The 27,584-nt window shown below is 27.3% G+C and overlaps 1 protein-coding gene across 6 annotated transcripts in view; it reads left to right on the top strand.

Moving 5' to 3' along the window:
• Positions 1-236: 236 nt before the first annotated feature.
• Positions 237-27,584, top strand: part of LOC107439050 (adenylate cyclase type 5) — a 67,975-nt gene continuing 40,627 nt past the window's right edge. Inside the window, exons 1-10 of one of the 6 annotated variants that reach the window (XM_043049398.2) lie at positions 237-425; positions 3,141-3,252; positions 8,267-9,031; positions 10,626-10,775; positions 11,375-11,496; positions 13,269-13,508; positions 17,653-17,811; positions 20,665-20,904; positions 22,152-22,293; positions 22,957-23,054. In XM_043049398.2, the coding sequence (XP_042905332.1) occupies positions 8,402-9,031; positions 10,626-10,775; positions 11,375-11,496; positions 13,269-13,508; positions 17,653-17,811; positions 20,665-20,904; positions 22,152-22,293; positions 22,957-23,054 (1,781 nt within the window). In that variant the 5' untranslated portion in view covers positions 237-425; positions 3,141-3,252; positions 8,267-8,401. Of the gene's footprint in view, positions 937-2,231; positions 2,304-3,140; positions 3,253-8,266; positions 9,032-10,625; positions 10,776-11,374; positions 11,497-13,268; positions 13,509-17,652; positions 17,812-20,664; positions 20,905-22,145; positions 22,294-22,956; positions 23,055-27,584 lie in introns of those variants that run through there. The other 5 variants (XM_043049391.2, XM_071187109.1, XM_043049392.2 and 2 more) reach the window with 5 other exon arrangements.

The raw sequence follows: 27,584 nt of genomic DNA, 5'->3' as shown, positions 1-27,584 counted from the left end.
AATCTTTTTTTTTTCTGATAAAAAACAATAAAAATACTCCTTCCTAGGAAGACATACGCTCTCATTCCCTTTCAATGCACCCTCCCCTCAAAGCCACCTGTTGTCTTCGCTCCTGACCCTCCCACTCTTTCACTGACGTAAGTTAAAGTCCAAGCTATATCATTTAGCAGTGGCGACAACTCCGTGAATCTGCGGATCCGAAGCAAAATGAATTCTGTAATGCGACATCTGTCGAAGTTCACAAAACTACCGCAAGAGGAGCTCCATCTATTAGATTGATAGTTGCGCGCAACGAGATCCAATAGGATAAGCAAACGATAAGAACAGTTCACAGTGTCGGAGTTATCAGGTGGTTGGTCGGTTTCGCCGAAACGGGAAAAAAAGGAGAATGTTTATCGTGGTTAGCCTATCGGATATTCAGTGTGGTGTGTAGCAACTGGTCATTTATTGGGGAGGGGGGGAAATTGCATTTTAATGTTTTTTTGTTATGTAAACAAACTATTTCTTCTCGATTTTCCTTTCAAGCATGATAAATCGGGAGTGCAAATCCTTTGGTAAAGCTTACTTATTATTTGAGGAAAGTCATTCATAAAATTATTAACACATGTGGATTGTGCATAATAATATCAAAATATTTCGCGGAAGGAAATCTTCCGTGTTGACTTAATTCTGAATAATATTATTGAAGTTTTGTTTTATTTTATAATGAAGACGATCAATATCATTTTATTATTCATAATTTAATTAGAGCCGTTATTATTTATTTACACGTTGTTTTTTGAAGTGGCGACTGCTCTCCGGACATTATTTTTAACTGATATAATTTTAAAGGCACTTTAAATACGAAAAGAATTATTAAAAAAGCGGTTTGTTAACACACTCATTAATGCAGTAAATGTATGAATAATTAAACAATCTCACTTATTAATGTAGAAGGTACATATGCACTGTTTTTTCAGTCTTTTATTATCCTGTGCTCTATGCATGTTTTGTTCCTGGTTTCTTGATGATTTTTTAAAAATTGTACATTTTGTAGTGTAGACAAGCTCAAGTTTTTATGCAACATATACTTATCATTAGTGTTATGAATAAAATAAATTCTTAAATTTATTTTCTAGAAGGCTTTTAATTTACAGTTAGTTATTTTCTTTCCTGTTGTAAAAACTCTAAATTTTTCAAAATCATTATTTTATCATTGTTTAAATCTTTTAGTGAAACTAAAAAATAGCTGCATAGAACAAAAGTATATATACAAGAGAAAAAAAATTATTAAAATTTTACTAAAATAAAAATAAAAAAAAACTTCTTTTTTACCCCCTTTTACTTACTTCTTCCTTTTATTTAAAAAGATATAATAAAGATTCTAGTAAAACTTGAAATATGTGCTTGTATATGCCATTGTAATGTTTATCTGAAAAAAAGAAAAGCATAGTTTTCTGAAGGATATTTAATTTTTTTTTTTTTTTTTTTAATTAATTGAAAATTATGAGAATGGGTTGTTTTTTTTTTTAAATATAACTTTTAGCGTCAATATCAATATAAATCATTTTTGAATTATTTAATCCTTTTAAAAAATTTCTTATTTTAGAAAATTGTAAGAATTTTATAGCATTCTTCGATTAAGACTTTAGGTAAAGGCTTTGAATTTTTATTGTTTTATAGTAATGAGTGAGTATTGTTCTTGAGGTAATATAATGAGGATTTAGACAATTATAGTATTTAATACTTTAAATTTAATAGTGTTTCTCACAATTAGTAAGTATTTCAAACACTTAAAATTTTATTAGTAAACATGTCATCACTTTAACAAACTTGCTTACAAAGTTAAACATCAAAAACAAATTTTGAAATTTAGTAAAGGTAAATAGAAATAACATTCTTTAATGAAATATAATCTGTAGTATAATGTGTTTTAAATTTGTTGATTATGAGTTATTTGCAAAATTCACTTTTTGGCATAGAAATTTGATTAAAAAAATTCTAGCTGGATTATTGTCTATTGACTTTTTGTCATAACATTAGAAATAACTCTTAATTGATGATTAAATTTTAATATTGTGTTCAATAAAAAATATTAGGTGAATTACTATTTGTTTACTTTTGGACATGGAAAAAAAATTTTAAATTGAGGAAATTTTAATGTTATAACTAAAAGGCAATTATAGACGATTTGCTATTTATTGATTTTTGACAATAATTACCAAATCATCAAAGTTAATAATGAAATTATAATATTGCACTTAATAGGCGATTTTACGTAGTTGTTGCCATGAAAAAAGAAATAATGAAGTTTTAACATAAAGGTTAGTTGGAAGACGAATTACTGTTTGTTACATATACCCAATAGTTTGAATTAAAATAAACTCTGCTCTATGAACTATGTTGCTAGAGTGGTTCTGAAAAAGATGTTAGTATTGTTATTTTAATTATTAGCTTATTATGTAATTATAATATGAATTTGGTTGTTCAAGGAGAAGTGAATTTCATTAGTTTTGTTTGTTCAACATCCGGAAATTGTTATTTTTTAGAGTAACAATTTATAAAGCCATCAAAATATTAAAATAAATCAAAATATCAATTTATCTCCTTTTTTTTCCCTACATAGTTTTGAAAATTTTGTATTATTGAGTAAACATACATTTTGGATGTATGCTAAAATTGTCATAAAGTTTTGGTCACAACCAGGTTTTAACAGAGAAGGCATTTTTTTTTTCTTTCTAAAAATAAATAAACAACTTTGAAGACTGAGTGCATAAACCGAGGAGTTTCTGTTTAAAATTTTTTGTTGTTTGACACAGGCAGGCACACATGAAAAGTGTGTGCAAAAACTGGTGTTCAGTTTGTACACATTTTTATCAGTTCTCAAAATTTTAAAAAAGTTAATTGCCTGAAAATTTAAATATCCAATATTTTTACATCTTGAGTTTATTTTAAAATAAAAACATTACTTCTTAAATTAATGGATATATTTTAGGTTTTCATGTTAAAATTAACTTTAAACCATACAATTATAAGCCACACTATTACTCATGGTAAAATTTTTTGTATCCAATTTTTATTGTTTTAGAAATTAATAACATGAAGTAGTTTGTGCAGACATCATTATTATGTCATCATAATTTATTTATTGACATTTTCAGTGATTTTCTTCTGAATTGGAAAGATATGTGGCATATCATAAAAAAGACAATTGTGGTAATCTGACATCTTAGAACAACAATAGACTAGAAAGGAAAGAAATGAATATAAAATGTAAGCTTTATTTGTTTATAATTATTTATAGTTTTCGATATCGGAACTTTTAAAATAAGAACTATCAATTTTTCTACTAAGCAATCAAAAAGAGGTCTGTATCAATGTTTATTGAATGAACATTGATTGTTTTTGGAAACATAGTTTATGTATCTTCTATAATTATCTAATTGACACACTTGTAGCAGAACTGTCCTTTCTGCATCAATTTAAATATCTAATAAATTGAACTAAAAAAATTAGTTAGTGATGTAAGTCTAAATAGTATCTTTTATTAAATATCATGACTATTAATATGACTATTAATATTATACTTTAGCGTAGCATTAATAGCTTTTTTTAAAATCACTCTCTTACATACTGTCAAAAATTCATTCTGACAATAAGTTTAAATTCCAGATACAGGTAAAACATCTGCCCATTTTTATCTCTTTTTTTGGCCTTGCTTTAAATTGTAATTTTGTTTGTTAACAATAACTATGTGATAATCAAGTTTGAGATTTTCTCCAGAAGAAAAGATTTCTTCCAGGCCACCTGAAACTAAGAATAACTTATATTAATTTTTTGGCCTTGAATATTAAAAGAGATTAATATATTACCAGAAAGTTGAAAGTTTTTCGTATCTACTTAAAAAAAATAATAATAAGTACTTTAGTGTAATTGTTTTAGTTTTATGCAGAATTTTAAAATCTGTATGTAATATGCTGTAAAAGTTTGTGCATTCATACTTAATACTATATATATGATTTGTTGGTTTGATTATATTATTAAAATTAGGTTTCACTATGCGCTTTTTTTTATAAAACAGTGAAAGAAACTACAATTGTTTTAATTTCTCAAGAAATTTATGAAATTTATATTTCTTTTGGATTGTTGCTTTTTGATTTTCTTTTATTTAAAAATGTTCTGTTAAATAGCTTACTTTTATTATTCAAACTCTTAATTATGTATATATATATATATACAGTATTTATTTTTCANTCATTTTCAAACATATATATATATATTGTAGAGAAAACATGGAAAAATTACTGAACAATGAAGAAAGAGAATAAGAAAAATAATATAAAAAATCCGGGAGAAAAAACTGGTAAAGGGAAAGAAAAATTAATTTTCTAAATTCTGGGAAATAGACGATATAATCTTTACATCAGCTCATGCAATTATATCTGCAGAAAGGAGTGCTTTCTAATACTGTATCAATGTAGCCAAAGCAAAATATATCAATACAATAGTGTGAGGAGCACTCAAAAAAATTTACAGCAAATAAAATAGAACACATTAAGTAAAAATATGACGTAAAAGCAGAAAATAAAATATAAGGATATAAAATATAAGGGCATAAAAATGTTTTAGACCCGTATAACATGCCATAATGTTTACAAACGAACTAAAACACTTCACAAATGCATCATTTTTAAGAAATGATGCAAGAACAAATTTAAACACATTTTGATTGCCCCAAAACTCAAATAAAGCATTTTTTAACTATGCGTAATTAAAAAAAGAAAATCATTTGAGATGCTAACCAAATGTAATCCTCAAATAATAAACTAATCATCAAAACGATGGAAGTTAATTAAAATAATTAAACTAAATAAACATAAAGGCATAACAAATATAAACAAAAATCAAAAGATAAGAATTATTTTGTCAAATTAAACAGTTATTAAAACATCTTTCAATGCCCTACCTAAATTTACCTAAAATTTTCATTGGAACGTAGAAAAATAGATTTCAGTTCCCTTTTTAAGTTTTTTTGATGATAAACTATTCTAATTATTGGTGTTTTCATGATAATCAATTACTATTTGTAGAAAAAAAAATGCACACTTTATACAATAGAGTATATTTATTTTAAAAAGTATATAAGTTGATGTTGTTTATTCTTAGCTTTTTTTAATACAATTTATAAAAAGTTAGTTTCATGTGGGCCCCATGAGTGCCTGGGGCCCACGGGCACTGCCCGGGTGTGCCCATGCATATAGTACTGCCAGTAGCGAATTCAAATGAACTTACATGAACGAGAAATTTTTCAAGAATGATTTTAAATATTTTCGTAACAAGATTGCCAGATTACAAAATATGAAAACAGAAGTGCAAATTGAGGTAAAAGCGTCAATAGAGGAGTTTTGTTTTATAATGCGATCTTACTGCAGTAGGGAAGGGCGTTTCATTTGTTAGTTACCAAGGATGGTCCCGAAAATGGATGTGCGCTAGGTAATATTATACTGGATAATTTAAAGAAGTTGACAATTAATAATTTTAGAAAATCAACTTTTATTAAGAGTAAAATAAAATAGAAAAAGAAAGAAACATGAATTCCCTGTTTTGCACATGATTTTAGCCATAGATTTGCCCGAAATAAATTTGCACATGGTAAAAATTATATAAATTAGCAAAGAGGTTTTTTAGTACATTTATTTACAATAATATACTATTAACTCAATGATTTTATATGTTATATAATTACTTTTGTTGGGTATCTATTGTTTTTTATCAAATTTTGAATGAGTTTGTCGATTTGTTTTTTGGATAAATAAACATTACTACATATTCTTTTGATTCTATTCATTTGATTAAAAATGGTATTTAAATAAATGATATTAGAATCATTAGAATTCCAAGTAATTAGTTTATTTATAATAAAATTAAAATAATTTCTTTTATCGTTTAAATCTACAAAGCAGATATTTTGAACTTTTATAATACCCAAATCCAAAAAATTGTAATTAATATTATCATCATGATTATGAAGCAAGACTAATTCCTCGGGGTAAATATTATTTAATAAAATAGTATAATCTTGAAAAAATTAAAGAGAATTAAATCATCAATAAATCTAAAAACAAATTTAATATTAAGAGTATAATTTTTTTCATAATGCAAAAATAGGTTAGCTAAGCGAGATGAAAAATTAGATCCTTGTGGTATTCCATCAATTTGAAGAAAAATATCTTTTCCATTGTAAGGATAATTATTAAAAAGACAAAAATTCATTAGAATTTCCCAATAATCAAAGTCGCAATTAAGGACATTTTTAAAATCCTAGTAATTAATTGTATTTATTTATTGTGCTATATATATATATGTGAAATAATTTTCTATTAATATTTTTTTAATTATACCCATTTAGTTTATGTGTGTTTAAATACAAGTGTAATAAACCACTCTAGCCTCAGTTATTTTAACATTTTAATTACGAAAAATAATACAAAAACAACACAAAACAAACATCACTTTTATACATCCACTCAAATTAAACGTTCGAGATAAAGTGCATAGAGGATCATGGGTGAAGTTTATCACTAGCGCAGTCTTGCAGACAAACCAGGCATTACACAAGTGCTTTTAAAACATATTAAATTTGTAGTTAGTGTATGTCAAAAGAAGGAAAACTTGTTCAACTCGAGTAAATTAAAATAATTGTTTATTTATTTTTCAGCAATGTTTTCTAGTATAAACTTCATTGGATATCTAATTGACAAATTGCCTTCCTGTTTTTAAAAATAATCAATAAAATGCATAAAAATAACTACGATTTTATTTATTAAAAAATTGCTTTAAAACATGGCATGAAAATCATTTATTTAGTTAAATTTACTTTTCAGTTTTGTTTTTTACTATCTGTATGGTAATAAGAAATATAATATTCCATATTTTTTGATTTTATTACTGTTGGATTTTTCGTACTAGAATTGTTATTTGCAAGCAGTAAAGTAATTTTACCAGAATTTTTTTTTTCTCTGTGCTCTGCATGTAAGGAACAGGATGTGCTAACTCTGCTTTTACAATCACATTGGAACTAAACAGTTGTTCAGAATATATATATATACAGGGTTATTCATAATTCCCTCTGGGGTTTCGAAGCGTTATAGTAAAAAAAAAAAAAAAATGAAGAAGACGAATATGAATAAGTGAAAGATATGAAATTATTCCGAAACTATTAAAGTTTTACTTACATACATTACAGGTGTTCTATGTGTGAACCCTTGGTCACACGGCATGCATCAAAGCGATAGTCTAGTTCCTGCCCAGAGGGAATTATGAATAACCCTGTGTATATATATATGGGGGGTTGTACAAAATAATGGAAACACTTCTATACTAAATATTTTTTTCATATATTTTCAAGAAATTTTTAGAGAATAATTTTAAAACTTTATAAATGTTTAAGTCATGCAATTTCTCATACATACCAATAAAATGTAAAGCTTTTAGACGTTTGATTTGGTAATAAATTGTGATTGAAAAAGAATGTTTTTGAACACTCTACTCCAAAAATATACAGTGATAAGCTTGTAAAAAAATAAGAAATTACTCTAAAAATTTTTTTTTTAAATAACAATTATTTTTTTAAATTATTGCTTTTTAAAATAAAATTTAAAGAAAAATATGAATGAATATTTTCTTTCATTTTCAAACTTCCTAAGTGCATAAACTTGTAATCTCTTTTTGCCAGGAACTTTCTAACAATTCTAAGTTAAATGATTTATAATTTAAAATTTGCTGAAAAGATTACTAACAAATTTCACAAAAATTGGAAGAAGGTGTATGCTCTTCTTCTTTCTATGATTTTGCTCTACATGTTTCATTAGTTATAAATGGTTGACATAAAAGGAGCAATAAATTGTCCTAATGTTGTTCACAGGCTAAGTCGTAGAAAGTCATCAGAGGCTTCAAGATGAGGGGGGTTATACTTAAGCAAGTGCGAGGGATGAAATGATGATGCCACATAATTTTAACCATTTTAGTACGTAATATTTGCTATTTTAGTTATAAAAATAAATTAAGTATTACTACTGCATTTTATTCCTACTTTCATTAGTAAATATAAAAAATTAAACTTGAATTTAAATTTCTAAAAATCCAATTTAAACCAAATAAATCTGATTTTTTTAAAATCATGTTTTCTAACCTTAATTGCCTAGTGCCTTAAACAAATTACAAATGGTTAAACTTCATCAAATAAATATCACTATTAATTCTTAATAAAATGTATTTTTACTTGCAGAGCCTCAGAATGATTGCAACTGCAAACCTACTCCATCAACTAGGGTGTGTTTTAAAGAAGGAATTCCAGAACCAGAATAAGCCTAAATATTACTTAAAATGAAAAAAATAGTTCTTCCAAGCCTTGCTCTATGGGATGACATTTAGTTCATCGAACCATAACAAAATGGCTTCATCTGGCAGTTCTGTCAGTGAGGTATCGGTGAAAGGGAGCCGACTCTCCAACCAGAAACGACTCTCCATGTGGAACTGCCACAGATACTGTATCAGTGCTTTTCGACTGCCTCGCTTCAAGAATCTTGAAGTAGAAATCTTGTATCAGCGATACTTCCTCCACCTCAACCAAAGAAACTTGACTGCTCTTTTAGGAATCGTGTGTGCAATTGGCTGCATCATGCTGATATTTAACTATATTTTAAGTGACCATCGATCTCTCACCCACGGGATAACATTTGGAGTTATAGTGACATTAAATCTGATAATGGCCATTTTAAGTACTCAGTCATTTTTTAACCAAATTTACTTATTCACATTCTCATACACGGTTATGCTTTCGTTTTTCATCACCATCATATTAGTCGTCATTGACTCTCCGGTTCCCAGTGCCATGTCAAGTATTTGGTGTACTGTACTTTTTGTTTATTTTGGTTACACCTTACTCCCTGTCCGTATGCCTGAATGTTTGTTGAGTGGAATCATGTTGTCTATGGTGCAACTTATATCATATACAATGGTAAATGATACAGACCCATTTATATGGAAGCAGGTAAGATCTTTAGTTTTTTCTTGTCTTCTTTTGAAATGCCCACATCTATTACTGATTTTCTATGGTATCTATAGATTTTTCTATGATATTTATGAATTTTCTATGTATTTTCTGTTATTTCTATAGATTTTCTGTAATTTTTAAAAGTTTTTACAATTTTAAGATTTTAAAAATAGTTGAAAGGTGTGAAATTTCCTACTTTACAAGCTAAGTAGAATAAAATTACATTTGGTGAATAAGATGGAGAAACCCATTTTGTCATACTTTTCTCAAACAAAAATATCCTGAATAACTTATTTTTATATCACTTTTCTTTCTGAAAAAAGTCGCAAATTGGAATTTTCTTAGATCACAAGTCAAATACTTAGCTGTTTTGGATTAATTCCATTCTATGGGTGACTTTTCAAAAATTTTATCCTTTTTGAATTCCTCTAATCGTATTACCGATAATGGAGGTATTATAGTAATTGCAATCAATTAAGAAATTTAAAATACTCAAGAAAGCTAATATTAGACTATCTTCTTGCATTTAATTTTGAGTGACAGCAAATGCCATATTTAATACAATTTTAAAATTTTATGCAAATTTTTATTTTTAAAATTTATTGCATTTTTGAAACACTCCCTATTTTCATATATAATGCTATAAAGTAATGTTTTATTATGTTTTTATTTATTTTTGAAAATGAAGAAGACTATATGAGATTTAATTTTATTTTGGGAAATGTTACTTGTTGAATGTCAATCAAATGTTTCATTTTGGATTTCAGTACTATTCACTTCACTACTATATACTTTTGTTAAGTGTTTTTTCAAAAATCATTGACATTAATTTTATTTATACTTTGAAACTTCGAAAAAAGTTCAGTTTGCAGAAATTAAATTCTGTTATAATTTTTAATTTTACAAATTAAACAGGGCTCGTAGTTGTCCTGATATTCTTGATAAAGATTTTTCTTCTTCCAATTTTTGCCCTGATAATATGGATTTTTGTGTGTGCTTAGAACACACCAATTTCTAAGAATACACATGCAAATTTACAAGAAATGGTTTGAAGAATTAAAGGATTTGGATTTTCAATCCAATATCTTTTTATTTAATTGATAATTTTAGTAGGTATCGCAAAATTGAATTGTTCTAATTTGGGGACCTTCTACTGATAATACACGTGATTCAAGGGGCGGATCATATGTATTAACACAATTGATCACAAACATGGTAAAAGGAAAATTCAAGCAGCCCTGAAGAAATTTTTGGTTCAATATAAAGCAAAAAATTTTTAGTAAATTTTTTATTGTAGAAAAAAATTTTGTTTTCAAAATTTTTCAATGTAATCAAACTGTTAGTGAAATAAAAAAAAAATCAAGTAAATAAAAAGTCCCGATATTTTTAATATAATATTATGACTTGGATATTGAGTATTTATTAAAGAATATCTGATAAAATTTGTATCTTTAAAAAAAAGTTAAAGATAGAAAATTTTGGATTAAAATTTAGTCAAATTTCTTATGATTTTACTCTAAAACTAACATTTCTTTTTAAGGTATTGGCATATTAAAATAAATGTTTCATTAGTTTTCGTTTATTTTTCCAGTTAATAGCAAGTTTAATACTGTTTGTGGCTGTCAATGTAGCAGGTATATTTTCGCATTTTCCAAGCAAATCTTCCCAAAGAGAAGCTTTTATGGAAACAAGACAATGTGTCGAGGCTCGGCTGAACATTCAAAGAGAAAATCAGCAACAGGTGAAAATTTTATTTTAAAAAATATAATTTTGTTGTATCTAAATTAGCAACACTTGACTTGTACTTAAGGGGATTAATCTGTTCTTTCTTGTACTGTTTTATTTTTTTAGATACTCTTGTTTCATAAATTATGTAAAATACAGATTTGAACTTCATAGTATTCCATTTAATCCTAATTTAAGTTTGGTAATTAATTTTAATTTTTTTTTTTTTTTTTTTTTTTTTTTTTTTNCTAATTTAAGTTTGGTAATTAATTTTAATTTTTTTTTTTTTTTTTTGATTATTTGACTTTTATTTTTTTTAAATATTTTGAAGTGTTAGATTGTAGGATAAAAATGTAGTGACAAAACTAGATTCAAACGTCCAAAACTAGATCCAAACATGCAAATGAAATGCATTTGAATAAACATAAGTATTTATTTTGATCTCTAAAACAGACTTAAATAACGCATATAAATATTATCCCGCCTTATGGTATCAAAGTAATATTAATTGTTCTTTACATGTGTATCATCATTCTTAAGGACTTTATTTGATATGTTTATTAAAAAAGTATAACTGTCAGTTTTAATTGTTTTTCTCATTATTTTTATTTTTAGGAGCGACTACTGTTATCTGTGTTGCCACGTCATGTTGCTATGGAAATGAAAGCTGATATAGCCAAGAAACCTGAAGACACCATGTTCCATAAAATATACATTCAGAGACATGAAAATGTTAGGTAACAACTGTAATAAATAATTTATATTTTGTTGTTGTTGAATTTTTAACTTTGAGAATGATTGAATGTTTTCATAGCCATATTAAGATTAAAATTTTGAACCCTATGGTATTACAGTCTAGAATGGATGTCAACCGTAGGGTGAATTTTTTTCTTCAAATATGTGTTTCTTCTATTCATGCAAAAATAAAAAATAGCATAAATTGTTTTTAAGTTTTGCAACTCAATTCAATATTGTCTTTTATTTTCTAAAGAAGTCATTATTTTCTATCTAAATCTTTTACTGTTTTTAAAACTAGAAAAAAATCATTCTAACAACAACATATGAAACAAGGAATGTATAAGATAAATTTTAATTTCGTATACAATAATGATTTAACTTAATAGTTACCTAAAGTTCTTTTTTAAAAAAAAAAGAATGAAAGATGGTTTAAAAAGTAAAGAAGGACTCTTGCTAAATGCTCAATTCTTGAATTAAATTTATTGAAAAATGCTGAATTCTGGCCTGTTGCACATAAATAATTAAACAAAAAGGTTTCTTTTAATGTAAAGTTATATTAAATTGAAGATATTGCAGTTAATTTAACTTTATAGTTGCTAGTATTTAGTAATGTAGTTTTTAAATTTTACTGACCATAAAATTTTCTGCATCTTTAACCCTTTCGTGACGGGAAGCGTGAAAGCTTTACCGCTGAGTCTGGCAGTCTCTCTCGCGTGTGTCGGAGAGACACACGCGAGAGGGCCGGAGGGTTTTTGCTGTTAAGCCTAATTCCATGAAATTACCGAAATATCAACGCGTTGTTTAATATTGTTATTGAGTATTTAAATGACATATGCTTTATCTATATTTCTATGGATACTTTATTTACTTAAGTTATTTCTTGTTTAAATATATATTTTACACATTTTATTTTCATTATGTACTTATCATTTAATAACATCATTAATAATGTTAATTACTATTATTATTATTTTTTTTTTTTATATTTTGGCAAATATTCATTTTATTGCATTTAAATGTATTGAAATAAAGGTGAAAAAAATTTTACTCATCAGTAAACAAGTTCAGGGAGAATATTCCGGTTAAAAAAATTTATATTCTAAAATGTTTACTGCGCTTAAAATTTCTGATGTGCCTCAAACGCTAAGTAATCAAAGTAAATAATAAAGTTGCATTTACCAGTATTTAATAAGAACAAAATTTTTATATAAAGTTGCTTTTATTTAATTTCATGAGGTTTGTAAAATTTTTAATATTAAATGAGATTATTTTTCTTTATAACTCTGTTTTATATAGCCTGGTAAGCAAGGAAACCAATCTAAGAGCAAATAATTATGTTCAAGCAATAAAAAAAAATGGAATTCACTCACTCTTTATTTGAATAAAGACTCTTTTAAAGATATTACAACTTCTCTTACTGTTAAACTTTGACAAAAACATATCCCTTTTTGCGCATAAGTATCTGATGGTACAAAAAAAAGTTGTTTTTTTTTTTTTAAATTCTACTTCATATTTATTTAAGTTGATTATGTTAAAAGCATTGACATTCCAATAACTGCAATATTGTTTCTTTGAATATTGAAAGTGTATAAAATCTTCTGCAATTTAAAAAATGGGGGTAAATTTTCAATTTTCATTGTTCATTCTGTTTCAATTTTCATTGATTTAATTTTTAGATACATTTAAAAAAATTCTATTTAACATGCTTGGTAAAGCATGTTTTTACATTTTATAAAATATTATATGTTTATTGTATTTGATTGTTTTTCAGTATTTTGTTTGCTGATATTTGTGGCTTTACTAGTCTTTCATCTCAATGTACAGCAGAGGAAGTTGTAAAAATATTAAATGAGCTTTTTGCACGGTTTGACAAACTTGCTTCAGAGAATCATTGCTTGAGAATCAAACTTCTGGGAGACTGTTACTACTGCGTAAGTGGGCTTCCGGAACCTCGTCCTGACCATGCTCAATGCTGTGTGGAAATGGGCCTCGACATGATTGAAGCTATAGCGTATGAAAACTCCTTCATTTTGCTAAATGCGCACAATCTTGAAAATTGAAATAAATTTCTAATGGCACTTGCACTGTAAAAAATTTTTTTAATTCATCTTTACACTGAAAATGGTGGCTACTTATTTGTACCAAAAATGCAACTAGAGTGTTCAAATACTAAGGGCAGGTCTTGGTGTCTCAAGGGAATGTTCCTTTATCATATTTTTGTACTTACTTTTGGTGTAAAGTAGTTTCCACTATTTTCGGTGTCCTGTATCACCGAAATTGATAATAACAATAAGATGGTACACATTAAGAATCTGTTTATTAACTCGTTTTTAACATGTGAAGTAAGAACAGTTACTTAAGGACGCCAATACACACTGTAATAAAATTAATTTGTAAATCTAGGGACAGTATTGGCTTTACAAAACAGAAGTAGATGAAAGTTATTTAGTGCAATTGACTTATGTGTTTCATGTGACTTTATTAGGAATTCAATCCAATTCGATACCAATCTGTGAAAGTTTCCACTCTATAGCTATAGTTTTATTTATTTCCTTGAGGAGGTTTATATCGAGCTGAATTTAGTTTAACAGCTTAGTTTTAAAACATTGGTTTTCTGTGATTGCTTGAATTGCAGAAATGGAGTCTACCAAAATGACATATAAAACATAATTGCGACATTGACATAGCAATTGACATGTAAAACATAATTAAGCATACATGAAACATTTGTAACAGTAAGCTTTTGTTTCTGTAAATGTGCAAAATAACAACAAACTCACGCTTTCTTCTCTTGAGGGTAAACAATCTGCTGCGGATACCCAAATTACACAAAATTTGAAGTTTTTGGAAGCAAAAATAATTTACGAATGGTGTGAATGTGTTTGACTTTGGTGTGAGCATTTTCCATTGCTGGTGTTTAAATTTAACTATACCTTCTTTTGAAAGTATATTTATGATTGCTGTATTCGGTGTTGACTTGAAATCAAATGTTTCTTTACCCTCTTTTTTGTGTTCTTCATTGCCAAATATGGATAAATATTACAACACATTGCTTATAGTGTAGAAATATTTAAGGATTTTTTTTTGAGGCCATGTAAAATAGGTAAAATTTTTGAAAAAGAAAAGAATTAATCCAAATTTTTATTTTTAAATTATCCATAATTTATGTGTTTTAAGTTTTTTGAAATCAAATGTTAACAAAACCAGTATTACTGTCACAAAAACAGGCTTGTTGAAATGTATACTTCTTAATTTCTTTAGCTAACAACTGCAATTTTTGATTTATAAAATTTTGGAACATAAAATTTTAAATAACACAAGCCTGCGAGGTTGAAGTTTTTGAAAAATACAAGAGAAGTTATTGTTGATTCATATGTTATTTTATGTGCTGATTTCGAAAATGACCTTCATTTTCCCCCATCACGTCAGGATTTTTTGTAAAATTGATATAGATGTCTTTACTGAAATCCTATTTGGAAAGGAATTCTCTCAAGCAATTTTGCATGTACTATCTAGTAACTGTTGTCTTTAGTCATTTTGATCAATGTAAAATTGTATCTTGTGAAGGTAAATTGATTTTTGAGCGATCGGCTAATTTCTTATAGGTTAATAACACTGTTGCCAGATAGCACAAGTCACCTCTTTTCGATAGAAAAACAACAAGTTCCTTGAGTTTAAGCTTTTTACATCAGTTTCTAGAAGAAAATCACCAACATACAATTTTAATTTATTTTTATTAGGGTAACTTACGTAAAATTGACCGAGATTAGCAAATATTGTCATATTAATCGCAAAATCTTTATCCTTCATGAGTTTGTGGATATCTGGACCATTAAAGATTCCCTCCTTCAACTTGGCTTGGGATAAACATGGAAACTTTTTGCACAGCTGTTTGAAACAATCACCATCTTTAGAAACTGCCTTGACAAACTGCTTCATTACACAGAATTTTATATGTAACAATTCTTTTTTTGGATTAACTAAGCTGTTTTGAATAGCATTCTTGGTGCCTGGGTCAAGATTTTGTCTTTTTAGCCATTCTTTTTTGACCCAATCTTGAGTCTTGTCACAGCTGTCCCACTCACAAATGAAACATGGGAACTTTGTAAATCTACCTTTTTGACCAAGAAGCATGGAGATAACTTTCAAATCATAGTAAATGGTCCAACTGTGGTCGACATATTTTATTTTGTCCAAGACGAGAGTCAGGTTTTCATAGCATTCTTTTAAATATACCGAGTGACCAACTGCTACAGATGCATACTAGCTCCCATGATGAAGAACTGCAGCTTTGAGGCTTATTTTAGATGAAACTGTAAACGGCCTCCACTCATCTTTATCGTAGATGACACTAAATTTCATCAATCCAGGAACATCAGAACAATATACCAAGTTCTCCTCTTCATCAAAGTACTTAATAAATTCTTTTTTTCAAAAGATGTTCCTTTGGGCAATTAGTCAGTTTCTTTCAGTCTGGGGCCTAACAATTCAGCTGCCGCTTTCAAAAGGCCCAGATCTCTAGTCAGATGATTAAGTTCAACCTGAGAGAAGGGCTAAGGTGAACCAGGTACAGATGGCATTTATTCGATATTAGAGCCTTGAACTTCTGAATGTTCTGAGTCTGAAGAGATGGCTGGCAATTCAGTTTCTAGGCACTTCTGGTCCATAAGGATGGGGGCGTATGACCTATGGAATGTTATCAGGATAAGATATTAGCCTTTAATTTTTCCGGTTATACCCAAGAACATGTCAGGAATGAAAATAACAATCATCAAAGTGGTTTATAGGTTTCCTTCATGTCATGGGAATTCCAAATCATAAAGTACTTTTCTTTCCTCAGAGCCATAAGCGTAGATTATTGAGACACTGTGCACAAACTTTATGAGAAGCCCGCGATTTGTCCTGATCTTCGAGTTTCATAGCAAAATACGCAGGATAAAGTTGTCTTACATAGTCTGTAATGCTCCTCATGGGATTTTTAATGAAACTATATTAGCCATCGTGTTTCACGAAACACAGAGAAAAGCAGGCGTTAAAAATGCTTCCGAAAAAATTTACCCTGATTATGCTTGCTATTGTTCCTGAGACGTCAGCAAAGCGAGATTCTCTCGACGCTATCGTTAGATAGATATTGCGACCGAGGGAGGAACGGTGGCAGGAAGATGTCATAGAGGGGTACTTTTATTAGATTTAACCAAAGTAGAATGCTGGTCAGGCAAAAAGGGAAGAAATTCAAAAACTAAAAAAAAAAATTTTGGTAAATGTTCATAAAAATTCCAGTAAAATTTAATTTTTCAAGAAAACGGGACGTGATAGAAATTTTTCATTCCAGCACATATTTCACTCATTTGATCCCTTAATGGTATAAAGTTCTTGAGATATATATATTTCTTTGCATATTTCTTGGGAGCATTTTAAGAAAATTAAAAAATTTTTACAGATACTTGAATAATTTATTTAACCAACGATCCCAATGTTAAAGAAAATCTGTATGAATTATTGATTTTAGTTAATAATTGAAAAAAATTTTATTTTATGGTACACAAATTTTTTCATTGTTTTTCACATATGTAATTTTAAATAACAACTCTTGAGGTTCAATTGACTAATTTTTAAAAATTTTAAATAGTTAAAAAATATTAGTTTTTGGAAATTTTATTACTAGTTATATTTATAACTAGATTGATAGTTCATTTTTTGCTGAGATGTGGAAAAAACAATAGTAAAATTAACTCAATGGATAGTATTTGGTGGGCTGAATGCTTAAGTGTTTGAATATTCAAACAAAATCTCATGCATCCTTGTTCAAATATATATATATACCACATAGCAAACAGAAAAATATGGTACCTATTAAACTAGTGATAAAAGTTTTTTTATTGCTTAAAGATTAAAAAGTTTTTCAAAATGCATTTCTCTCTTGGAGGTTTATCTTCCTCATGATTTCTGCAATCCTAATGTTGCCTTATAATTTTTTCCAATACTTCTAAACTTTTCAAAATACCACCATTTTTATGTAAACAGTTTGTAATAACATATAAACATTAAAATGAGTTACCTATTAAATTACATCTATAAACAGTTTATTGTTTTCATGCGTTATATAATGTGTTAGGAAAGCTTAAAAATTGATTACTGTGTTTTTTGCTGCTTAGATTAGTGCGTGAAGTGACTGGTGTTGATGTAAATATGCGAGTAGGAATTCATACCGGTAGAGTCCACTGTGGTGTTTTGGGGTTAAGGAAATGGCAGTTCGATGTATGGTCTAATGATGTCACGCTAGCTAACTATATGGAGGCTGGAGGAATTCCAGGGTAATTTATTTCTTGCATTGTTTAATACTGAATTTTTGAGTGATTATTAAATTTAGTTTTAAAAAAGTTCCCTATTGTACTCATTGAAAACATTTTAAACGACTGAAAATCATCCTTGTATATTTTTCACCTTTGTAATTTATAAATCTAAAAATCTCTTAAATTTTTATTTTCAAATATTTCTAACAGCATTGAATATGTTTTTCTATGAAGTCTTCTTCACATTTTAGCAGGGTTCGTTGATTTAAATCAGCTTGATTTAAATCACGATTTTAATCATAATTTAAATCAAATGATTTTTTTTTTTAAAAATCATTGATTAAAATCAACTAATTTTTTTAATATATATTGATTTTAAAAGTTAGAAAACAGTGTTTTAAATTATTGATACTTTTATTATTTTCTTTTCTTAGTTTTAATATTTATTTTAAATAAATTGTTGCATTAATTCATTTTAGTTAACGAAATTACTTTCTTTCTTGGTGTGTGTTAAATTCCAACACATTTGAAATTAAATTTTTAAAAATCTTTTGATTCTTGAGATTGAAAGTACAGATTAAAGTAAACATTTATAGATGTCTTAATATAGACTTGCATAGCTGTAGAAAGTAATTAATAAACATTAATTTTTTTCAAAAAATAATGTTAATTAAAATTCTACCTTTTGAATGAAAAAGCGTGGAATTAAAATCTACATTAAATTTTATAGGTGGAAAAGGTATATTTCTAAAGCTTGAGGTTATATTAAAGAGAAATTACCCTAATATGCCAACAATCGAAAGAAGAAAAAAAAAAGACTGATGAATTCAGATATTTTTTTCCTGATATAGTGTCATTCTTCCCTTTCAAACTCTTTCAAAGTCTATTTGAAACAGTAGGGTTATTAACTGTTTTTTTTTTCTCGTAATATGTTTACAAGTATCTTTGACATAATCTGATTTTCTATAAAGAAATTTTGTGAAAAACAATTCCGATGAGTACATAGATTTTTTTAAAAATTTTTTTAAAACTTAACTTATCTATTTTGATATAGAATTCAAATGGAATATTTTAATACAAAAATATGTAGATTAAATATTTATTTATTTTTTGATGAATGACTACATTTATAAACACCATCTGTTAGATTTATTTTGTCATTATAAAAATCAACAGGGTAAAAAAAATCAAAATTTTAAATTTAAATTATGGTTTGTTAATTGAAACTTTGTTTTAATGGTTAAAGTTACAGGGGTCTGTCCAAGCCAAATTTACTACCGTTTAGCGGTACCTTCACAAATTCAACTTGAGGAAAAACGGTAGAATAATTTCACAAAACTCTTTTTTCCTAATTTTTTTTTTTTGTGTGTCTCGTAAGAAATGATAAATCCATATTTTTACCATATTTGTGTTGATTTTTTAATCTAATTTTTACAAATTATTTATTAATTAATTATTAATTCTGAGAGGTACCCTCTCAGAAAAATCTAGACAGACCCCTGAAGTATTCTTTAAATTATCTATTTCATCTAGTCTTTAAATTTCAATCATGCATTTGTTTCAAAATGGTTGCTATGCATTCAAAGCTATGCATTATAATGAAAAATTATTTTAGTAAGTTATAGCTTCTAAAATATTATTATAATATAGTTTTAATATTAATTTAATTTTGATTAAACATTTATAAAGTTTTTTTAATCATAAATTAAAGCTCTTACAGTGTATTTGAATTTTAAAAAAAAAGTCTGATTTGTTTGATTTATTTTTAAAAAATGAAAAAATCACGAACCCTGCATTTTAGCCAATAAATATATGTCCGACTTAATTTAACATATTCTGATACTTCCCTTTCAGCAGCTCAATTTCAATTTAAGAGTCTCTTATTGTTACTTTTTCATGTACGTGAAACTAAAAGATCAGTGCAATTATATTACGTAACTTTTAATCAAAAAAAAAAAAGTGTTTCTAAAATTTTGAAATATATTTATTCCAGTTTGTCACTTTTATGATATAAAGATATTGTTTCTTATAAAGTTAGGTAAAAAAAAAGAAAATCATGTATGCTCTATCATTTTTGAGATTTTCTATAAAGACCATTGGTGCAGATATTTCACCACTCAAAGGGGGATTTTTGTATTCAATGTGTGTACTGACAGGTTCTATTTGCTGTTTTGGGAACATTTCAGGTTTCCTGGGCTACATAACTTCTGATTACTGAGGAATTGCTTTTCTATAGATTGGATTTGAAAACACAACTACAGTTAAGTGCCGATTCGCCATTCACTTTTAAATAAAATACAAGTTTCTAATATATATTTAATTTTTGTAAGTCAAAAAGTTTCTTGTACCTTTGACCAGTCTCTGTGTTGTGCCTTGAATCAGTCCAAGTTATATGTAATGGGTTCCGCTTGCACAAGCAAATTTTCCTTTGAACTTTCCTTCATACAATAAGTAAAAAATTTTATGTTCTTAGTTAAACTGTAAATTTGTAAACATTTGAATAAAATATTCTTTGCAATCCCATTTATGATTCACTTGGTTGATTTTAAATTATTTTGATTACTTTAAATAAAAAGTTTTAATTGCATGATTATCCAAATTCAATCAAGAAACTAGTTTTAAAGAGAAAACCTCAAAATGAACATTATCTAAAGAATAACTCTCATAGGCTCAACTTACAGTACCTTAAACCAGTTTAAAAAAGAAATCCGAAATATCTGATTATGCTCTATCATTATGTTTTTCCTGCAAGATTTCTATATTATTGCTTTCTGCACGGAAAATTGAATCAAGGTCAAAAATAGAAAACTTTCTCCTTTTTTCTATTCTTAATATAAATGTATTGTGATTACATTTCTTTTGTGTTTATCACAGGCATGTGCACATCACAGGAGAAACACTGAAATTTCTGAACAATGACTATGAAGTGGACCCTGGCTGTGGAGGGGAACGCCATAAGTATTTGAGGGATCACAACATCGAAACATACCTAATCATCCCCGATGAAAAGAAGCGTATAAGCTCTGTTCGCCCTCCTCAATACACAACACCTAATAATGTCTCCAAAGAAATGCGGATGATGGGACATTCTGACATGCACAAATTTGACAGCAGGTTAAGTTTTTTTTAATTTTTTTTACCTCTTTATATAAAATTATTTTAGAGTGCACAGTTTCTTTCTTTTTCTGTAATACAAATGCTGTGAACAGAGCCAATATAAAATAGTGAGTTCCCAACCTTTTTTGGACTTCATGGTGGATCAAAAAAGTTTCAACACCCCTTACATAAGAAAAGGAATAAATTGTCTCATTTTAAACCTTTTAATATTTTTGCTATAATGAATGCACTTCAATAGTAATGTCCTTAAGTTATTAAAAAAATACTTTATTCCCTAATATTAAATTATTTTAAAAATTTAGGAAGCACCTAAATTATGCAAATAAATAAGCTTAAAAATATGTTTTCAAAGCATTTTTATGAGAAGACTATTGAATGAGAGAAAAGTTAGTGGAAACTTAAATACTTTTAAAGTTCTCAAATAATGAATGTAGGACACTTTTTTAGCAAAAAAATTATCTTTAATTTTAGTTAAAGATCATATTATTCTTTCAAATGAAATTAACTGAAGCCGCAAAGGCACAAATATTTTAAATTCATCTGGAAATCGTTGTGCCATTCGATTTTAAAATTTGTGAGGTAGGTATTATAGTATTTTGTGTGCTTTAAAAAAGTGTTTTAATTACAAATATATATGCTAAAATAGAAATCTAAGGTACCAAACTTTATAAATTTATGAATTTTAATGTGTACTCAATAATAAATTCTTACTTACTTTATAAACAACCCACTAAATTAAGTTTTTGAAAGATATTACTTTAGGAGCCGCATGATTCCTCTATTTATATAAGGTCTTAAGATGAAAGATTTGCTCTTAAAATATTGCCATGGATTTAGAGCAAATGCTTCAGTCACCAACTAGGAACCACAAAATTCATGCAAATGAAGGACAGTGTTTCTGGTATCAGTACACACACAGTGAACAAAATCATTGAAAACCAAAATTTCAAACTTTAAGAAGGTATGAAAATAATTAGGTATTAGTGCTAAAACAATAAGTTGTACTTCTTTGAAATTTTTATGTAATGTAACTCAACTTCAATACTTATTGTACTTTTCTTTAATTCAAATTTCTGATAAATTCAACACTTTGTATTTCCTCTTAGTTTGAATAAAAAAGTATTGATACACTTACAAAAAAATATTTCATAGTTTGCATCTAAATATAAATTTAAATAAAATATAATTAATATAAATGTAAGTAAAAAATCAATGTCATAAATATTAAATATTTTCAGCTACAGACGTAGAGAATATAAAAATCCTCAAGAAGAAGTGAATGACTATTTGTCCCGTGCCATTGATGCTCGCAGCATTGACCGATTGAGGGATGAGCACTGTCGACCTTTTACCAACTCATTTCATAAGAAGGATATCGAAGAAAAAGTGAGTATACTTATACAGTTTCAACTGTATAAGGGTGCGTTTTCTATTTTTTATTACTATAAATAAAAATATGCTACGTGATTTAATTATTTTTGTTTTTGGAGAAATATTTATAAGGTCCACAAATTTTGTAAATTTAAAACCTTTTTTTTTTTTTAGAATACAATTGATTTTTTAATCACTAGTTATCATTTCCTGAATTTCCATCTTTAATTTTGTACCTCTTGAATTCATATTTAACTATGAAACTAAAGTTTTTTATTTCAAGTGTAACTTAGCTTTTAAGTTATTAAAATTTTTATAAATACAATCTTATAAAAGATTTTTAATAATATATATATTTGTTTTTTACAAATTTTAAGAAATAGTGGGAAAGTACTTTTCTTTCTGTTAAGAATAGAGTTATTTTAATTTTATGTTATTATTTCAGTGTTTAAACTAAACTTTGTTCAGAGAATATATTAGAAAGTACACTCTGAAAAGTGGTGAAATTATTTGAAAGTCATGTTGCAAACATGAGTGTACAAATTTAAGTATTTGTTAAAGTTATAGGATATATATTTTTAAAGACAAGGTGGTACTATCCAGCTTGCAAATTTTTATCTTTTGGTTATTTTCTGATGATTTTTCATTGTTTCCCTTTACCCCTTTTTTTTTTTGCAGTATATGAAGGAGGGAGATAAAATGTTGTCAACATATTTCATTTGTTCAGGATTCATGCAGCTTTTTATTATTATAATTCAACTAATCATTTTACCAATGTGAGTATATGCATTCTCTTTCTTTTAATCCTTCAATATAAAGGCAGAAAGAAATTTACAGTAGCTATTTTAAGAAATAATGTTATAATACATATAACTGTTAATTAGGGCTCGAAATATCTTAACATTTTTGTTCGGCCATGTAAGAGTGCTTTGTAGACCAACGTGTGCTACTGGCCATAATCTGCAAAATATTTGCCTGACTGAAACTTGTACCTGGCAGAATATTTTTTACCATTATATATTAATAAAAAGATAGGAATTATCTATGTAAAAAAATGACATAAACAGTAGTATATCTTCATCAGCAAATACTATCTTCATCCTGTTACTTAAAAACTATACTAACTTTTATTTCTAATATTTTCTTATCTACAAAAAATTGGGGTTAACATTTTTTTAATGCATCTTTTTCCTTGGTGACTTTTTTCACCTCAATCTGACATCTCAAAATTTCAACTGCTGTTAATTGATATTTTATGATATTTCTAATTGAATATACATAACGGCGCACCAGAATATAAGGGTAAAAAATTCCGGTTTGATCAAAATTTTTATATGCTTTGCTTTAAACTCTTTTCAATATTTATTAATGTTTTATTTTAATGAACTGATTTACTATTTGGGTAGTCTTATACAAAAATTTATTAATTCAAATATTAGATATCTAAGCATCTGATGGTACAAAAAAGGGATTTTTATTCTATTTTGTATTTATTTAAGTTGATTATTTTAAAACATTGACATTCCAATAACAATGTTGAACTTATTTACTGCTTGGGTAGTTTTATACAAAAATTTCCTTGCCAAGCAAGCACCCATTGAATAGCATGGGTGAAAACCAGTTTTTGTTGTGCAAGAAAACAACTTAGTAGTACCCCAACCGAGTTGTGAGTTGATAGTTAATAGGTTAAAATAACAGTTTTTCCTATTTCTCAAATCTCTAAATTCTAATTTTTACTGACTTGAGAAATGCAGGTACTTTATTTTCACATAGTACTTGATTATGAAGAAATAAACAAAATACGAACATGACTAGAAAAAAAATCGTAAATTAGGTAAAAATAAGAATTCAAATGTTTTTGTGTGCAGGTCTTCACCGAACCAAACATTGGCGTCGTAAGATAAAATTTATTGGAGGGGACCACCCTACACTGCCATTATATATATATACTTTCCATACCTGAAAGTTGAAGGAACGCTAAAAAAAAAATTTGAGAAAGCGAGTTTTCAAGATAAAAAATCAGAATTAAACATGTTCTAAAAAGTAGAAAAATATATTCTAAAAGATTACACTAAAAAGTACAGTCATGAAACATGAAAATAACTACTGATAAGTATGTAAGTAATGATAGTTGACTATATATAATTCTAAGCACAATAATTATAATTTTATTTTTAAAAGTAAGGCAAAACTAATTATACATTGTAGAAAAAAATTGGTTTATAATAAATTTACATTGTGATTTTTCCAAAAAAATTCATTTTCTATTTGAAAAATTCAACGTAGCGAGGTTTTGAGAAGAAACTCTTTGACATTGTAATTCAAATTAACATTAAGTGGATGTATAACACCAAAGGGAGGAATATTTTTTCGACATAATAAGTTTTTTAAGATATTGTGAGTATACCATATATACAGTTTTTTGCGAAATATGCTATTGTTAAAAAAAAAAATTCAAGGGATACTAATCTTTTGTTGTTTTTTTTAAAAAAAAATCACATATATGTATTCCTAACAGCTATACAAAAATTAGTATTTTTTAAATTTTTCTGGGAAGATAACATAGCTGTATGGTTTTTTTTTTCCAAAAAGAATTTATTAGATTAAAGAATGCCATAGTAACATTTACTTAAATTTGATAGAGTAAGAATTTTGAGGGATGTGATTCCCTGCGGATTTCCGCTTTTTTTTCTGATTTTTCCCGCTAATTTCCGCGAAAAAATTTTTTAGAACAAGTTCAAATATTTTATGAAGAATTTAATTTTCCACGGAGCGAAAGTATTGAAGTCCTCATTCCTCCCACTGAAGCTTCTCTAAAAATCATTTCCTTGGAAAAAACCGGTTTACCTTTATACAGGGATGAGATTTTTTCGCTTTTGCCTTTCGAATTTCAGCCTTTTTTATCCAAAAATCCCGATTCTCTAGAAGGTTCGTTTATTTATAAATATCCCGCTTTTTTTTTTTTTTTTTTTGTAGAATTCAGACGTTTAAATAAAATAATTGTATTATTTACGATTTTCAAAGGTAAACAGAAAATTCAAACTACGTCCTAGCTGCTAACCCTTCCGCATTTTTACCTATTTTAGCTATTTTCTCCCCTTTTACACACAGAAAATGAGATTTTTCGTATTTTTATTTGTCCGCCCGACAGCTCATATTTTCGCAATTCAAACAATTGACCCTGTTGTCTAGCATGAAGGCAAACGATAACATAAAATTAAAAAAATAGAGGTGGATATGCGGTGAAAATATTTATTTGCTTATTCAATTAATCTTGTAAATGTTTATTTATTATGTCTAAACAAAAACAATACAAACAAGCCTTTTAGAAATCCCAAGTCCAGAATCTGCAAATATCTCAATTCTTATCCACGCGATTTTAATATCAATCATCGATTTTCGTATTTCCCTGATTTAAAAGTTGCGCATTGCGATTCTTATTCAGGCGGCTTAAATATTGTATATTGCGATTCTTATTTACGAGATTTAAAAATCCAATATCGCGATTTCTATTTACGTGCTTTTAAAACCCTATGTAGCGATTCGTATTCACGCCAGCTTAAAATCCAATGTCGTGATTCGTTTGTGCGGTTGTAATATCAAACTTCGATTTTCGTATTTATACGTGCTTTAAAAATTAGACATTGTGATTTGTATTCGCGCGATTTAAAAATTATGCATCATGATTCCTATTTACGTGATCTAAAAATTACGCTTCATGATTTGTATTTTCGCATTTTTTAAAATTCGATATAGAGTTTCATATTCACGTGATTTAAAAGCCTCATATCGAGATTNAAAATTTTCGATTTTAATTAAAGACTCTGACTAATGAAGGTAAATCCAATTATAATTTTACATACACAATCGCTTTGTAAGGGTATACTAACAGAAAAATAATCAAAACATATTATTTTTTAAGTGATGAAATTGCACCAAATATTGTTCAACAAATTAGATGCTCAGTTCCAGGAGGATATACATTTGATATCTAAAACTTGATCATTCTATTGCAAAATAACTAAAATCTAACTTTAATGCATCAGAAAATGTTAAAAATAACATCTTCATATTTAAGGTTGATCTTAGTATAGAGTAACTGGTATTCAATAAGGCCTATGAATTTTAAGAATGGGACAGCAGGAGTGGAAATGCTTTAATTAAGATATTTAATATGGTGAACTTAGAAAAAATATTCCTATTTATCTTATCAAAATTTTATTTCAGTCTATTATTTGAAAAAAAAAAAAGAAAGTTATTTCAATAATATTTATTAGCCCCTTATTTAACCTGGGCTTTGAACATGTCATTTCTTGCTAGTTAAAGTTGAAAATCAGTAAGAAAAGCAATCTATTTCTATCCCAAACTTTCATATGACAAGAATAAGGCGAAATTAATAATATCAACAAAAAGAAACTTCCAAAGTTACTGAGTGTTTAAAAAAAGTTAACAATGAAAGTTCCAAATGGAGTGGCTTGTTCGTATATCCGGGTTTGCTTTTAATTTTTCTTCTAATATATCAGTTTTAAGAATTTTTAATCTGAGCGAGTAGTTAAAAAAAGTGACACTATTATAATAAAAAGTTACATATGCTTCACTATTTAGGGCAAAAATCCTTTATTAAAACAAATATAAAAAACAGGATATAAGACATTTGAATGAAAAACATGCACATAATATGAAATTGAGCTAATTCAATGACTAGTTTCCTTGTTGTGATGAGAACACGCCGTCGACATATGAGTTACAGCAATAGGAAATCAAGAATATTATTTCTTGACACTGAAGAAGAAAAAAATTTTTAAAATTATAAACATTTTAGAAAAAAAAATTACCCATGTAAAAATGGCAATTTTAAGTTAAATTCTGCAGAAGTAAAATATTTTAATAAAAAACTGCAGTTCTATAGTGTGAAAGAGAACATTTTCAAGATAAAAAGACCCCTATCAATCATATCAGTGATAAAATAATGCATAAAATATAAAAATGGTTAGAAGAGTAACGATTATTGTTTTTTCTGAAACAAATTGAAAACTAAACTGATCATTACAACTGCATTGTGAGCCTTCAAAGGCTAATATTATGACTTCTGAAAAATAACCATGTGTGTATATATATATATATATATATTTATTCTCGGATTTCCTCTTTTTTACTTTCTGACTACTCTCATCCCTGGAATTTTAAAAGTTTCTTCATGCGGTCTACACAAACTAGTGTTTCGTTTGAGAAAAATAACCAATTTTAATGATTTTTGTTCTACTGTAAAAATAATCAGCTGAAATAAATTCTTAGCTTTTTTTTTG

Source organism: Parasteatoda tepidariorum, chromosome 10, assembly GCF_043381705.1.
Source record: "Parasteatoda tepidariorum isolate YZ-2023 chromosome 10, CAS_Ptep_4.0, whole genome shotgun sequence".
Classification (NCBI taxonomy): domain Eukaryota; kingdom Metazoa; phylum Arthropoda; class Arachnida; order Araneae; family Theridiidae; genus Parasteatoda; species Parasteatoda tepidariorum.
Note: the sequence above shows the minus strand (reverse complement) of the source record. Positions and strands in the feature narration are given on the sequence as shown.